Source organism: Camelus bactrianus, chromosome 10 (assembly GCF_048773025.1).
Source record: "Camelus bactrianus isolate YW-2024 breed Bactrian camel chromosome 10, ASM4877302v1, whole genome shotgun sequence".
In the NCBI taxonomy this organism is placed as follows: domain Eukaryota; kingdom Metazoa; phylum Chordata; class Mammalia; order Artiodactyla; family Camelidae; genus Camelus; species Camelus bactrianus.
This window is the reverse complement of record NC_133548.1, coordinates 33,746,018-33,762,413: the sequence shown is the minus strand read 5'-3', so window position 1 is coordinate 33,762,413 and position 16,396 is coordinate 33,746,018. Positions and strand designations below refer to the sequence as shown.

The 16,396-nt window shown below is 33.6% G+C and overlaps 1 protein-coding gene across 6 annotated transcripts in view; it reads left to right on the top strand.

The window, feature by feature from the left end:
- Positions 1 to 16,396, top strand: part of PRMT3 (protein arginine methyltransferase 3) — a 146,804-nt gene that overhangs the window by 59,908 nt on the left and 70,500 nt on the right. For all 6 annotated transcript variants that reach the window (XR_012509656.1, XR_012509655.1, XR_012509657.1 and 3 more), the window contains exons 12-13: positions 8,759 to 8,946; positions 11,069 to 11,155. Coding sequence is in view for 2 of the 6 variants with exons in the window: in XM_010964763.3 (XP_010963065.2) it covers positions 8,759 to 8,946; positions 11,069 to 11,155 (275 nt within the window). In the remaining 4 variants the exon portion in view is untranslated. The remainder of the gene's footprint in view (positions 1 to 8,758; positions 8,947 to 11,068; positions 11,156 to 16,396) is intronic.

Sequence of the window (16,396 nt, the reverse complement as noted above, 5' to 3'; positions counted from 1 at the left end):
AGTCTGCCAGGACCAGATGAACCTTTGGATTTCAAATAAACTATGCATGACTGAGAAAGTTCCCAATAGAGATGAAGGATGTTTCCATTAGAGGAAGCTTTAAGACATTCGTTTAGTATACTTTTGATGTAGAACATTATGTAAGATATTCAGACTCCAAGTTAATGGTATTCTCATGAACACTTTTAATAAAAATACTAAGGTAGATTTGGAAGCTTTTTGGTATTCAAATAAAAATCTCACAGAAGCTCTTTTTGATATTTAATCTTTATGACATTTAGTTCTTTGGGTTTTTTTTTCCCCCCCAAAAGAATATTTCATACTAGATTGAAGATCATTCTCTTTGGTGGCAAATTTTCTATGACTTTACCAGGTATATAAACCTGGCTTTTCTGTGCTTTGTCAAGAATATTTAAATAGTGACTGGTTTCTGCTAGGTTTTTAAAGCACAGCATACCCCATCAGTATTTTTAAGTAGATTCCGATAAATTTGGAAGGCTTTCTTTTCAGGTCCATGGTAAACTTTTAATCATATTAGCTCTGTATACTCAGAGTGAGGTGCATACTCAGAGTGTGACTGTGTTTTTACAGGCTTTCTTTTCTGCTGTGAATGGTTGTATACAAACAGAATGTTCTCAGGGATTATGTTTTGCTTATCTTTGGCTCTTCAGCAAGCTCTTCAGCTCCTGGAACATAGAGCATCATATGTTTATTGCATTGAACCCTTAAAACTAAATTGAATTGCATCAGTCTCCCTTTACTCACCTTTCCCTGCACCTACCTGTTCTCAGAGCTTCAAGATCAACACATCATTTCCATGGTCAGAGAAAGTTGATGAAATAGTGACATGAAAGTGAATGAAAAGGAGGATACATTTTGAGCTAGTGACATAAAGCACCTGACCACACTTATGCCTCTTGCCCGTCCATGTTCTATGAAATTCCTTTGGCAGTAAAAATCAGTAAGGCCAAAACATAAAGCACAGAAAATTTTCCAGTACAGTTGAGTTCTTTTTATAAGTTACCTTTCCTTTTCAAAATGCCCTCATTTTATCACTACATTTTCTGCACCCAGTTTAAGATGTGTTTCTGAGCTCTGACATGAACCTGGCTAGAATTTTTAGATTTATTTTACCCTGCAACAATTAGCTGTATCTTTCTGTAATCACGGGTTTTTTTTTTAATGACAGTTACACTTACTGACTAAAAACTAATATCATCTACCACTTGTTGATTCTTTGCTAGTTGCCAGATAATATATTCTACCTTTATTTATATTATTACATGTAATCCTCCCAGCTGCCCTTTGAGATTTTAGAAACATAGCTGTCCTGGATGGTACATATTAGTTGTCCAAACCTTGAATTTTTTTTTTCCCTAAACTCAGATCTGCTGGACTCAGGTTTCATGTTCTTTCTACTATCCCTCGTTGTTCCTTTACTAAATTACATTTTGTTGAACCTAATTCTTGCCTTGAAGTTGTTCTAGGGAAGATTCTGAAAACTGTTTCCATACCTCTCTGGGTGGTGTTCATTGATCTTACTGAAGAACTGACAGCAACTTAATACATTTAAATTGAATTCTCGATGAAATTCATTAAGAACTTACAGCCATGTGAATAATGAGGTTGAAACAGTGGCAGAGCTATTTCCCATCATCAGAGGGATAAAGTGGAGGCTCATAGTATAGGTCTTTCACTATTTTTATATAGCTGATATTAGCACTGAGATAATCTGGAGATATATAGGAGAGGTCAGCATGTAACTGCCTAAGCAGTGCTGCTGAATGTTACTTGTTAACAGGATGAAGAAAAGTAGGAAAAGCCAGAAATGAGTGACATGAAGTGGTTTATCCTATTTTGCGTATGATTTGATGAATATTACCAGTCATCTAGATCCTCCTCCTTTTATTGCCAAGTTTTCTTTTATGTTTTTCTGAAAGAAAATTTTGTTAAGCAATTAGTAATGTAAAGATTTTAGAAAGAATGATTGTATTATGGGAGGGGGAGACCATTGAAGACCATAAAAGCATGAAGGGACCACAGTTTAGTTTTGCATGAACCTAGGTTCAATTTGTGTCTCACCATACATATAATGGTATGGAGTAAAGCCTTTATAAAACAGTCAGCCAATAACTTGAGTGTTCATTCTAATCAGCAAGCAATTCCATAGTACTTTAGAGGTAGTCATTTACTATTATTATCACTAATAAAAACAAAGTTTTAAAGTTAATGAAAGCAGGTTTACTACCTTCTACTATTATTAGCTAGGATTTACTAATTGTATATCAGAAATCATAGTGTTTTACATTCAGCCAGTCAGGATACAGGGAGGAAAACTAAGAAAATGTTTGGTCATGACCAATGCGTATTTTTACAACCAAGAATTAAGCTATTTTAAGATGACAGCATGTGATGTAAATCTTTTATGCTCTTAACAGTGGCAATTACCACATCTTTAAAAAGTTGGAAAGGGAATGCAGGAGGCAGGTGGAGGAAGTGTGTATACTTAGATGGCTTTATCTTTAACAGGAATTTATGGAATATCATTTAAAGCTGACAACTCAAGTCACAGTATCCATACCAAACAAAAGGGAATTTGGGCAGAATATTATATAATTAATCATATGAATAGGGCTTAGAGCTAAGAAGCAAAATTATACCCATTATCATAGCTATTGAAAAGGTTTTTATAAATAAATAAATGAATAATATGAAAGTTTGATTAAGAATGGAATATTTACCTAGTTAATTTCAAAGAACCTCCCCACAAAATATTAATTACAAAAAGGAAAAGAGTAAATTTCAGTGTAGAAGCCTAGCAGGCTCCACTTCAGTCAAGTAATGGAGGTTGATATCCTCAGGAATGGGACCAGTTGAAATTGTAAGAGCACAGGGGAAATAGTTCATTTCTTTGAAATTTCCTCAGGACTGATAATAGTTTTGTAAAATCATAATAGTTGCAAAGAAAATGGAGGAGCCCACTAAAGACATCTTCTGTCGTGGGACTGGAAAAGAATGTTTTAATTGCCTCTCATTTCAAGCAAAATGAAGGTTTTTTCCCTCTTCGTGTGGTTAGAATAAAACGGAAACTTCTTATGAGGTCCTTGAGAGTATACATCTTCTTCGATTTGTAATTGTCAAGATTATGAAGTTGAGCACTATTGTTCAGTACAAAGCAAAATTAAGCAAAGCAAAATTACTGAGACAGCCATTTCCTAACTCATTGTTTCCTAATCTTGACAGACCATCACAGTTGCTGGGACCTTTTGTTAAAAATATGAATGTTCAGACCCCACATTAGATCCTTTTGAACCAAAAACCAGAGGAAGAGCCCTGTTTTAAGAATTTATTTAAAATGCGCACAACAGTAGGTATTGCTGCCTCTGAAAGGTGATGGAGCTTTCGGGGTGTATCATTAGCGGAGCCGAGGTCATGTGCTCATGCCCAACTTGCAAGGGAGGGAGGGAAAGCAAGTTTTTGTCATTTTCAGCTTCTAAAGAGGGAAGTAGGCCTTACCTCATAATAACATAGGGAATCTCAAAAACAGCTCAGAAGGAGGCAGCAAAATAGTGTCAGATAAATAATTCACTGATAGGCCTGTGTCTCTTGGGCTTTGCATTCAAATTTACATTGGAAACCCAATCTATGCTAATAAGAAATCGCCTCTGTTATAAAGTCCAGGTTTGCAAATATGCTTTCCTTACTACCTCCCTCTCTGCAGAAAGCACAGCGGTCAAGTTTACTGACTCCTCCCCCGTTTCTCCTTGGTTGCTCTCACTTTTAGTGTTTCTTTTTGCCTTATCACCTCATTCCTGTACTCAGGTGGATTAGGTAAGGCTGACCATTTCCATTTTCCTCGCTTTGCCCTGAAATTTTATTAATCTCTAATCTTTCTCAACCCTTTTCTCCATCCTCTTTCTCATCCAACAAGTGGTTATTTACCTTAGGAAAGTGGGATTTCTTCTTCCTTTTTTTCCATTATAAAAGCATAAAATGTGGCATGATGAACAATGGAGAGCACACAGGTTTTGCAGTTAGACCTTGAGTTGAATCCTGGCTTCATCATATGACTAGTTATCTAGTTAGCTGATTAAAACCAGTAATTTGGGCAAGTTACTTTCTCTTTCTGAACTTCAGTTTCCTTATCTGAAGAATAAGGATTATAATCTACCTTTATAGAATCAGTCAAAAGTCTAAATGAGATGCTTGACATAAAGTAGTTGCTCAATAACTGTTAATTCCCCTCCTGAGTTATAGCTGGTAAACAAGAGATTAGTGTGAGGTTTGTACCTTATAAAAGTTTTGAAATAAACTTAGACATCATGGTGTTATCACCTGCCTTTTGTATAGCGTGACTTTTACATAGCTTATCTCAGTGTAATCAGCCACTGACATTTTCTCATAGTACTCAGAGACTTCCTTTAGTATTTCTGTAATTCACTGTGTACTTCCTCATATTCAGACTTATTTTTCTCACATTTATGACTTTGGTTCAGTGATATTGCAGCAGTATCATTTTCTACTTTTTCTTTAATGTTATAATTTTTCAATGCATACTGTAGCAACATTTTAGCCTAGCTAAGCGTTAGTGGGCCTAGTCACTATTTATAAGTTAATGATGAGAAAATGTTCCAAATTCCAAATAAATATTAGTTAATTTTTAAGATAACCTTATTATATAAATTGAAATTAATTTTTAAGCTTATTCAACTCTCAAATTATTTGATGATTTAGTGACTCAGTAGTATATTTCTCTTTATGCATGTCATTCATTTTATCATTATTTTTTCACTAAAATCTTTCTCCATATTCACGTGTATTCTGCAAAGAACAATCTATTTTGTCTTATTTATTATCTCCTTTTGTTCTAAGCCTTTTTCCTCTCTGATTATTTATATATAAGCAGTGATGCTAGTGTTTACTAGGAATTGTTTCTTTATGTGTCTCAATCTTATCCTTTAGTGTCCAAAAGTTTGTGAGGCATTTCTCAGGGATAAAGGATTTCTTTCCCATCTTTATCTATTCACCGTGTGAGCTGTTCTAGTGACAAATGAATTCTGGGCAGTGAATCGAGAAGAACACAGATGTCAAAGCCATGAATTTATAAATGGTCTGGTAAGAGGATGCTTTTGTCCAATCAGTGCTTTGTTAATTTCACCTACAAGAAGGAATAATTATTCATTTGTGCCTCTGTCTGACAAAAATCAGGTGACAAATGTGTCAGAATGTGAAGGTAAAGGGTTAGCCAGGCCCAAAATTTTAGCCAGCTGTGAGGAGGTGGATAAAGAACCAGATCGACCTATAACATTGTTAACAAGTCTTTTATGAATATTCATAGATCTTACTAACTGAAAGATAAAAAATAATTCTAAGTTCCAACAAATACAGGAACCATGATTTTCTGTATCTTTGTAAAATATAGTTAGCTTGAAAAATAAACCTAAACACTAGAAAAAGTTAAATCGTATGTTCTTTGGTCTGTTTTTTCTTATCACCAATATATTTTCAAACCTTTTAAAATTGGTTTTAGTAATATAAGTTTTTCCTTCTGAAAAAGATGAAAAGCTATCCCTGTTTCTTAGCAGTATTGCTAGTGCATCATATTGCTTGATACAGAGCCAGAATTCAGCAAACTTTCTACAAGAGGCTGGATAGGAAGTATTTGTGCTTTGTAGGCCATACAGTCTGTCCCGACTACTCAACTTTGCCGCCGTCACACAGCTCAGCCATGGATCATAGGCAGATCACTGTGTGGCAGTGTTCCAATTAAACTTCACTTACAGAATCAAGCAGTGGGCTGAGTTTGACCCTTTGGCCACAGTTTGCCAACCCCTGATATAGAAACTGGTGATACTTTAAAAATACACTGAGATTTTAAATAATATTGTAAAATAGAAGAACTCTGAACTATGTTAAGTAGCTTGAATGTACACTGCACAACTCCAGAGGCTGTTCGATTCCCATAGATGACACTCCCAGAAGTAGTGACCTCCCTCAGCCATTTCTCACTCATCCCTGTCAGGGATGTCTGTACCTGGTGTGCTGTCTGCTTTTGTAGATAAAGTTTTATTAAAACATAGCCATGCTCATTTATTTGTATATTGTCTGTGGGGCTTTCACACCATAGCAACAGAGATGAGTAGTTTCAGTAAAGATCATACAGCCTAGAGACCTTAAAGCAGTCACTGTACAGAAAATGTTTGCTGACCCCTGATCTATACCCTTATTATGTTCCTCTTTAAGAGTGAAATTACAGGGCATAATGTTGGAAAGCTTCTGTGATTGTCATATTAAGTCTGACAAAGTATCAGAAAGAAATTGCTAACTAAAGTTGCTTCAGAATTCTGTTCAGTGTTTCTAATAGTAAGGATCTGATTCAAGACACTAAACACAGGGGAGTGGGTATAGCTCAGTGGTAGTGTGTGCACTTAGCATGCACAAGGTCCTGGGTTCAATCCCCAGTACCTCCATTAAAATAAATAAACATAAATAAATGAACCTAATTAACCACCCCACCCCACCCCAGCAAAAGAAACTAAGTATGCGTACTCTCCTGTAGCAGATGCTCTTGCTAGGTCAGCGTTTATAGTAGCATATTCGTTGCTTTGAAGAATTTGTTTCCATCAGAAATTTAAACACAGTCAAGAGGGTTACCATGTCTGTGGAGGAAGAGGAGAATGGAGGTAATGCAGTTTACATGGCAGTCAGTGAAGCTCTCACATCTGCCTCACATGCCCCCTTAGAGAAGACTTGAGAAACTTCTTATCAGTGACATAGCACCAAGTATTTTTCTGGGTATCTCAAATGTCACGTTTGGAATAAGCAATTGCTTTGATGCCAGCAGATCTTATCATGGGCTTTATTTAGAAGATAATTTAGTGCTGCTGTCATTGAATAATAAAATTCCTAAGGTTGTGGATAGAAACAAAGTTTGGGGGAAGGAAGGGGTTATTTCTCTGCTGTTTAAATCTGAAGGCTAGTTATTAGTAGTGAAATCATTTCTTTTGTGCATTTCTTTGGCGCTTAATGTACTTTCAGTTTGTGGATATAAGCATATGTCATCTGTATTTTAATTCATAAATCCCCTAAATGTTGACATTTGAAGGACAAAGTTAATTTTGCTACTGACTAGTCAAAAAAGGAACATCAATATTATTTTTTAAATTTTGTGTTGTAAACACTTGTTATTAGAAAAGAGTTTCTTCCTGAACACTCTCTTCCCTTATCTCTCTTAACACCTACTCTCTTGGTTTCCTTCTTATTTCTGTGGTCCCAGCTTCTCACCTATTTCTTTTCAGCCTCCTTTTCTTCTATTCATCCCTTAAGTTCTGGTACTCAGCATGTATTCTCCCCAGGGGACCTTATAAGCTCCCTTCACATACATTTCCATTTATATGCTCATGGTCCCAAATTTATGTATTGAACTCATATTACCTCTTTTGAATGTCAGGCCTATAGAGCCAGCTGCTTGTTGGATATATTTACCCATTTGTCTCATAAGCATTAAACTCTCATATTCGTCTTGAATCTGCCCTTATTTTATTCTCTATTATAATGGTTAGTACCACAGTCTGCCCAGTTGCTAAGTCTAAAAATGTCATCCTTGACCCTTCCCTCTTTCTCACCTCTGGAGCCAGCCAGTCTTGTGGTCCTGTGAGTTCTAGCTCCTAAATATCCCTTGACTGTGTCTCCTTCTTTCCATTCCCACAGCCGTCACTCTGCTTCAGAGCACCTGTATTACTACAGCTGTCTGTTGTTTTGTCTCTTAGTCTTGCACTCTACCATTTATTCCGCATTACACTCGGGTGTCTTTTCCAAAACCAAAGTCTGATCAAGTGGCTACCTTTTGTAAAAATTTTTCACTGGTGTATCATTATTCTTAAAGTCCAATTTTTTAATGTGGTTTACTCAGCAGTGTTTTCTTTGGTCCCTACTTACCTTTGTAGCCTTGTATCTCACTGTTCTCTCAAATTGGAGTCTACTGTGACCTTCAATGCCTACTACTCACTCTGCCTGGAACACTCTTTCCCTCCCACTCCTAACAACTTGGTTTTAAGTTCTTATCTTACATAATACCTTTTCCCCTGCTATAGCCAAATCTGAATTAGCTTTTTTTTTTTTTTTTTTGCAAACTCTCATAATACCTTATCCCTTTCTTAGTATTTATTATATCACAAATAATTGCCAATTTATTTGTCAAAATTGTGTAAATATAAGTTTGAGTAGGGTCATGTATCCACAGTCTATAAATTAGAATAACTTGTCTGGCACACACTTGGTGCTTATAAATATTTACCATTTATATTAAATAAGATAGGTTAATGAGAACTGGTCTTCTACACAACTGTGAAATTTTATCACATGATTTTTTTACATGTCACACTTATTTAAATGATTTGTCTCTGCATGTTTCAGAGGAATATGTAAAGATCTAGTCAGCATATTGTGTAAGTTTAATGTCAATAAATATGTTCATTTCAGGATTTTTAATAATTTTAGTAGGCATCCATCATTGACATCCTTATTTTAATCTTGCCATCACAATAATGGAAATCTTTTTCTTTTATTTTAAAGATGCTATGAGAAGATAGAACTTGGTCTTTTTCTCTGATCTACACCTTTGTTAATCCCCCACTGCTAGTAATCAATTGCTAATAATCTGTATTGTTGGATTTGGTATTTATATTTAGCCTTTAAAAATTACATTTTGTTATAAAGGGAGATAATGCTAAATTGTTGAGTATTTTATTTGTTGCAGTCTACCCTGACATTTGCACTATCAGCCTTGTGGCAGTAAGTGATGTGAATAAACATGCTGATAGAATTGCCTTTTGGGATGATGTCTATGGCTTCAACATGTCCTGCATGAAGAAGGCAGTTATTCCAGAAGCTATTGTGGAAGTGTTAGATCCAAAGACTCTTATCTCAGACCCCTGCAGTATTAAGGTAGGTGTTTTACTAATTTTATTTTCTTTAACCCTATGGCTGTGTTTCTCAGTTTTCATTCATGAGTTCAGTATTTCTAATTAATAATTGATTTTATATATGGGTCTTCAAAACAGTAATTATTCTTTATATTGTACTCAATCTAAAGCAGCCTGATGTCATATTGTTTACCAGTTGGCTTTGTCTTCCCTTTGGTATCAATTCTCTTTATATATTGAAGTTCCTTTTACTGAAGGGGTGAATCATTTACTTTGGCTTAGTGATGCTATAAGTCCTGCCGTATTGTCATTCCTGCTTCATCACCAGAACCTGGCCTTAGTCCAGCTACTCATTTACAGCCAGATGACTCATTCATACTAAGTGTTTCACACAGTTTAACTTCTCTCATTCAAATTCCTTCCAGCCTTTTCAGATTAATTATAGTGACTATGCCCATGAAACTAGAACCCTACTATGTTCAGATTTCTCAGTTAATTCCTTTTGTCTTTTAATATCTTATTCTTCACTATGTTAATCTCTAGTTTTATTGTCAGTTTTGCTATGTTGAATTTACATGGGTTGAGTAATAACTTTGCAGTAAGTGAAAGTCCTATTACTTTCTTCTTAAAAGACTCCTTAATTTGTCTGTTTCAGTTAGATAATCAAATAAATATAGCTTGTTCATTGTTAGGTTCAGAACATTGTCTCTTTTTAGTCACACTGTTACTTTCATAACATCAGTAATTGTTCTCTGCACAAAGTAGACATTCAGTAAATGTTCATTAATTTTCTTAAATGGATATTTAAAATTAATATGTAAAGTTTCTCAAAAAGAACAAGCTGATTAAAATTGCATTCAGCTTTTAAGAAAAAAAAATATACAGCCTGGTTAGTGACTATAGGACTGTTTAGTGCCCTGGTATGCTGAGTGTAAGGGATTTATTTGTATTCTTTGACTCAGGGTAGGAGTATACAGTTAGAGCTACCTTGAGCAGAAAGAGGAGGATTGTGTGGGGGTGGTAATTTCTATAGTTATCTCTTTGCTTAATGCCAAAAAATGCTATGAGTAAATAAAATGGATGACATCAAAAATTTAGGACTGATAAAGATGTTTAAAAAGTATGTATACCCTTTCTCTTTCTTATTTGTTTCGGTAAATATAGTTTGTTCTATGTTTCTCAGTCCTCCAAATAAGAGGCAGCCACATTGTAACTTTAAAATTTTCTCAAACTAAAAAGTATATGGAAACGAATACATGTATGTTCATGTATGACTGAACCATTGTGCTGAACACCAGAAACTGATGCATTGTAAACTGACTATACTTCAATAAAAATATATATAAATTTTTTTTTCTCAAACTATTTAAAGTAGAGTAATGCCCCAGGTAGTCATATGAATTGTGTTCACTGTGTTACAACCTACTCATGGTAGGTTAGCTATCAGTAGCCTTTAACAGCATACCTCAGGTCACACTCTATAGCCGATTCCCTCTACTCTCCACAGTGAAATGGAGAAGCATTTGAGTTAGGGGAGAATAGGAAAATAAGGATATTTGGCCATTTTTTTCCCTGTGGTGAATCTTCATAGTTGGTTTTGCTTGTTGGTCAGAATTGTTGTAGTTTTTCCTAATATTTAACAGACTTATCTTGGAATGCAGTTACAAAAATGAACTCTTAAAACACCTTTTCCTTTTAGTTAGCATATGTTTTCAAGTTGACATTTTCCATAAAAATACTGACACATAACATCACACATAATTTATTGCAAATGTATACCACTGGTGGTATAGAAAATGATTTTTAGTTGGAACACAGAAAACACATTTATTTGAACAGTTTTTAGCATATCTTAGAAAAGCTTTATTAGCACATCAGAGTCATGATTTGCTATGTACTATTCCTATAAGAAGTCTAACTTAAAAAATACTAATTGGATTTAAAGAAAAATTAACTGAATACTAGTGGTATCAGCCCTTAAATTTGGAAATAATCTCAAAGGTGGGTGTGAATGATTGAAGTTTGCAAAGCATTGGTTTACAGTGATCCTTTTTGCATAAAAAAGTAGTATTTATCTGTTTGTGTCTGGTATTGTTTTTACTATTTTTACTAAGTTCTTCCCTCCATTCTTTTTTAATGGGTAGCGTATAGATTGCCATACAACTTCTGTCTCGGATTTGGAGTTTTCTTCAGATTTTACCCTAAAAATCACAAAGACATCACTATGCACGGTAAGCTGTTTCATTCTGCATTCACAAATCTCACTAGCAGCGTGGTTGATTGGCAGGCTAATGAATTAATTACCAGGCTTGTGATAAATGAAAAAGACTATTGCCTTTGACAGTCTATCTTTGCTTTTGTTAGGCTATTGAACAGATCTGTTTTAATAGGTCAAGTAGACTTCTTAAAAGTTCAGTTAGTTCAGAAGAGAAAGCATTAGGAAAGCATGTTTACACCATGATTTCTTTTTATAGCTTCTTTATCATTACCTATCATAGTTGAGAGGACTCAACTTTATCTTCATAGGCAGTTCATGTCCTGCTCCTCCCAGTAACTCTTAATCCTCAATTTAGATGGAAGTAAGATGTTTATTTGGTATAATGTTTTATATTCCTCTGTGAAAAATCATGAAGAAACTAATGGTTTACCTTTCTTTAAAGAATCAACCTAGTATAATAGAAAAAGTATGAGCTTTAGAAAGTTAGGCAAATCTGGATTCATATTTGCTTCTGCCACTCACTAGTTTGTTACTTTGTTCAAGTTACCTAGGTAATCTGTTCCGTAGACTAATCAGCTGCTTTAAGAAAAATGGTAGTAATTCTTTATTTTGAAGACTAAGTTACATAGATTAATGAGGTAATATATGTGAAAACACCTACAATGTAGCTGTAATTTTAAGGTATTAAAATATATTCACTTTTTCTTAAATAATTTCTGAATGTTTATTAATACTAAGATAACAATAATCACGTTTACCAAGAGACTCAGAATGTTAATAAAATGTGGGCCTTTGCTTAAGAAAGTATGACTTTACATAGATATTATTTATATTATTTTTAAAATTAATTATATAGTTTTAAAAATACTAATTATATCTTCAAAATTAAAATTTTTATTGAAAATTGTATTGTCAGAAACTGTGAAACAGATTATAGTCATGTTAACTTTGACTCTTAACCTGATTCTTTTAAATATTTTGTTCAGATTGACATACAAAAGACTGTAGGTTTGTTTGAAATTGTTTCAGTTCATTTTGATCCAGTAATTATTTTATATCCAAATGAGTTTAACAGTGTTCTTTGATGTTTTGAGGAGTTCTTTTTTTTTTCCATTGAAGTTGACTTCACAAAAGTTAAATATCTAGATCCCATCTATGATTTAAGCACCCATTATAGTCATTTAACTGGTGAAAAGCAAAATTTTATTCTTCCCATTTGTTTCTCCCAGATTGTCTAATTCTCCTTTTTAGTAACTGAAATGTTTTGGTCAATTCAAATTACAGGCTAAACTCTTTAACTCCTAGACTTACTCTGTGTTTTGATATTAGTAATCCTTGAGAGTTAAAAAATTCCTCTTGATTAATGACAATTGATTGATCTGTAAGGGAATTCTTAGCAATTACTTGTCATATCACCAGTATTATTAAATAATATTATTTAAAGTCTATTTCAGTGACCTACATGTAAATCAAAGTAGAGCAAATGTAAAACTGTGGTAAAGACCTCAAAAGCTGTTAACCACAACAGTAGGTAAAAGAAAATGGTTAGGAAAAATAACATTTTTTGTTAAATGAAGTCTTTTGCAAAAGTGACGTAGTGTAAAGCAAATTTTTGAAAAGCTAGGGTACCTATATAGAATTACTTCTATTGATAAGAGTTTGGGATAGACTACAAGAAGCTTTATGTTAAAAGAAATTATATTTATCCCTTGATGATCTTGGGTTCATTCTGTATATTTAAAAGAATAAAATAAAAAGAAACAAAACAAGAGGAAAAAACTGATAAAGTCTGTTTAATCTAAAGATTGTAATCAGAATGTTTGTATTGCAAAATAATGTATCAGGTAAGTGCGGCTGCATTTGTCCCTTTGCAGAGTTCCATGCATGTGAAGAGCCTTTTAGATTGCATTTTTATTCCCAGATTGCCTGAATGGTTTTAATATAAAAGTCTGATTTAATAGAAAAAGGTTTAATATAAAAGTCCTCTCTTTGAGGGAAAGGTAGCAGAAGATTGGAAGGGACTTGTATGTGTCTAATCAGTGGCTGAATAACACAGTTCTGTAACTCACCTTGAGAGGAATCTATAGTTTCAAACCATGTTTATTGGCTGAATGCCAGATATTGAAGATATAAATTTTAGTACTTAACCATTTATATTAACTCTTCTGAGATTATTCTGTTCAATAATTAGTTAATATAAATTTCTTCTGATGGTGATAATAACTAACAGTCATTGAACACTTGTATGTCAGGCAACATGCTATTCACCTTAAAAGCATTATTTCATTTAGTTCTAATAACTAGTTGAAGAGGATACTAACACCCCATTTTATGGGTGAAGAAAAAAATTAATCAGTATCATGTTTTATGGAATATCCTTACTCTTTCCTGACCCCAAAAAACCTTCTTGGTAGGATAGTACAAACTGGTAAAGGAACATAGAGAACCCTTAAGAATGCGTTATTCCAGGTGTAGAAGAAAGGAGGTTGCATGTTGCATTTGAAACAGATTTGAAAAGTCTTACTTTTGGCCAGTAGTCTAGCAGTTGTTGGGAGGCAGAGGGAAATAGAATGTGTGTCATCAAAATGTGCTCTTCCTCCAGGTTAGGACTGACAGATCAATGTGATAAAATAAGTCCTACATGCCATCCTATTTGCCACAGAGACAAAGTAGATCTTTGAAAATTTATTTCTTTACCTTTTCAGAGTAAGCTCATAGTTGTTTGATGAAGCATCTACATTTCTTAGAAACTTCCTTTCCTTTCTAGTATGCTTACTCTAACGTGAGCCTGACGTGAGTAAGATTTTGTGGCCTAATGCTTTCATAACATTTTCATTGTTTGTGAATCCCAGCTATCCACCCATATCTATTCCAGCTATCTTTTGCTCTTTGAGGTCATGCCAGTTCCTTGCTCTCTTCCCCTACCTACCGTCTGGAGCTGTTACGCAAGTCTAGTCTCTAAGGCTACTTTTGAATAGATAGATTATTTGCCTGATTATTTGGGAATAATCCATTAACAAAGGTATTAAAAAGGATGAGTGCCTAATTGGAACTTTGTTTCTCCGTTACATAATCAGAAGAATTAGTGGAAATAAGGAAAATAAAAAACAATGCCTACTAAAGAAATGGAGAAAGTTACTTTGGGGAGGAAGAGCGAAGAAAAAGGTATCTAGTTTTAAACTGCTAAGTACACAACTTCAAATACTTAAATGCTTTTTTAATACTTGAAACTTGAATGCATAGCTGAGAACAAGAGGGACAATTTCTCTGAGTAGTTAAGCCCATTTTAAATATATGCATAAACCATTTATTTCTTAATTGAGATTCTAAATTTGTGGCCTAATTAAAATATTAGAGGAAATTGGATTTTTCAAAGTAACAAGATGCTAAGAACACCCCCTTTGCATTTAATTTCAATAGCATGTGTGCTATAGACTGATAGTGGTTTTTTTCAGATGGCTTTCTCCAGTTTGTTAGTGCCTTTAATGGAAAAATACCTTTTTTTTGCAGTCTCCCTCAAAACCATACACACAGACACACAGTCCACCCCAGAAGAAATTTGGCAGCATTTTTAAGTTAATGTTTTTCACTAACAAACTTCATGTTTTAGAGAATTTAACATGATGCAATATTTATATGTAAAGTTTGAGTCTTGGATGTCTATAGTGGTTAAAGTATAATTTTCCAATGAATACTAGTACCACATACATAGCAATTTTCTGAGCATTTTTTACTGTTTCATATATTATTGACAGTTTAGGTCACTGCCTTTGCTTTTATGATAGGGTATGAATGTTTAGTTAGCAACTGACTTTCTATCATATCAGCCTACCTAACACGTCAGTAAATGAACAATAAAGTCCTTTATTTTTGTGGAAAGTTTTTATGTGTTCAAAAGCAATTGGTATAAGGCTATACAATTTAGAACTAATATATTTGATCTTGTGAGTTCTAGTTTATTTTTTAATATCATTGATGTAATTGTGTAATGCTCTCTTACTCTGTGTTCCAGCATTATTTATACTGGCGTCTGTCTGTATAAGCTCCTTAATGATACAGACAAGGATCCTTTTTCGTAATCCTAGGTATACATTAAATGGCTTCTCATACTACCTTTTATATAACAGTGAGTTGTCTACATTAAGAATGAAACTGTTTAAGACGTTTTTTCAGATTACATGCTCACATACATAAATAATATCTTTGACGTGTAAAGTTTGTTTTGATACATCATCTCTTAAAGCAGTCATTTTTATATCTTAATTTCAGCATTATACATATATTTTTTATTCTACCTCTCTGTTATCATGCACTGGAATAATGAGTGGTACAGCAATGTTTAGTTTGCATAAACTTTCGTTAATATGTTTTTATTGTGTTTAACAAAGAATGTTATTTTTCCTAACCATTTTTCTTTCACTACTGTTAAGGATGAACCAATGGATGAAATAAAAAACATCAGACTTTTTACATATTTGTATTTAAAGACCTCTTACAATTAAGTCTTTTATTTTGGATTTCATCAAAGTGCATAAATACGAATTTAGTGGCATTTGAGAGCTATTTAATCTCATCATAACTTTAAAAATCTTTATAGTAATATAGAAACTTATATTAACAGATAGTTTGTTAAACAAATATTACATGCTGACTGTGTGCCACTAGGTACTTGTCTAAAATCTGTGGGCACAAAACAAAGCAAGTAAAACCTATCCTCTGTCCTGAAAAGGCATTTAAGTGAGAGGAGGCAGGTACTGATAACATTGTAGTATGAATATAAAGAAGAAATATAGAAATATAAACAGTGGTCTGGGATTTGGAGCACAGAAGTGAGGTATTTTCTGGTCAAAAAATTATAGTTGGTAATCAAATTTTACAGCCAAGTTTCTATGAGAAAGAAAAAAAGAAAGATTGAAGGGAAATCTAACACATGGTAGCCATTTAATAAATTCATTTTTGGATGATTTCTGTTCACCTTTTTTTTTAACTCACTGATCTTTTCTGTATTTTTTCTGCTGTTAAGATCACCAATAAATATTTTCATTTTAAATACCATGTTTTTTAGTCCTAAAATTTCTATTTTGATTTTTTTGAGTTATCATTTTTCATCTTTGTAACCACTTTGGTCAATCTTTTAATCTAAATTTCTTAACATATTTATAATAATTCTTTTAAGATCTATTTGCTAATTATATGATCCATCTGTAATTCTACTTCTGTTGCTTTTTTTTCTTTTGATTATGAGTCACATTTT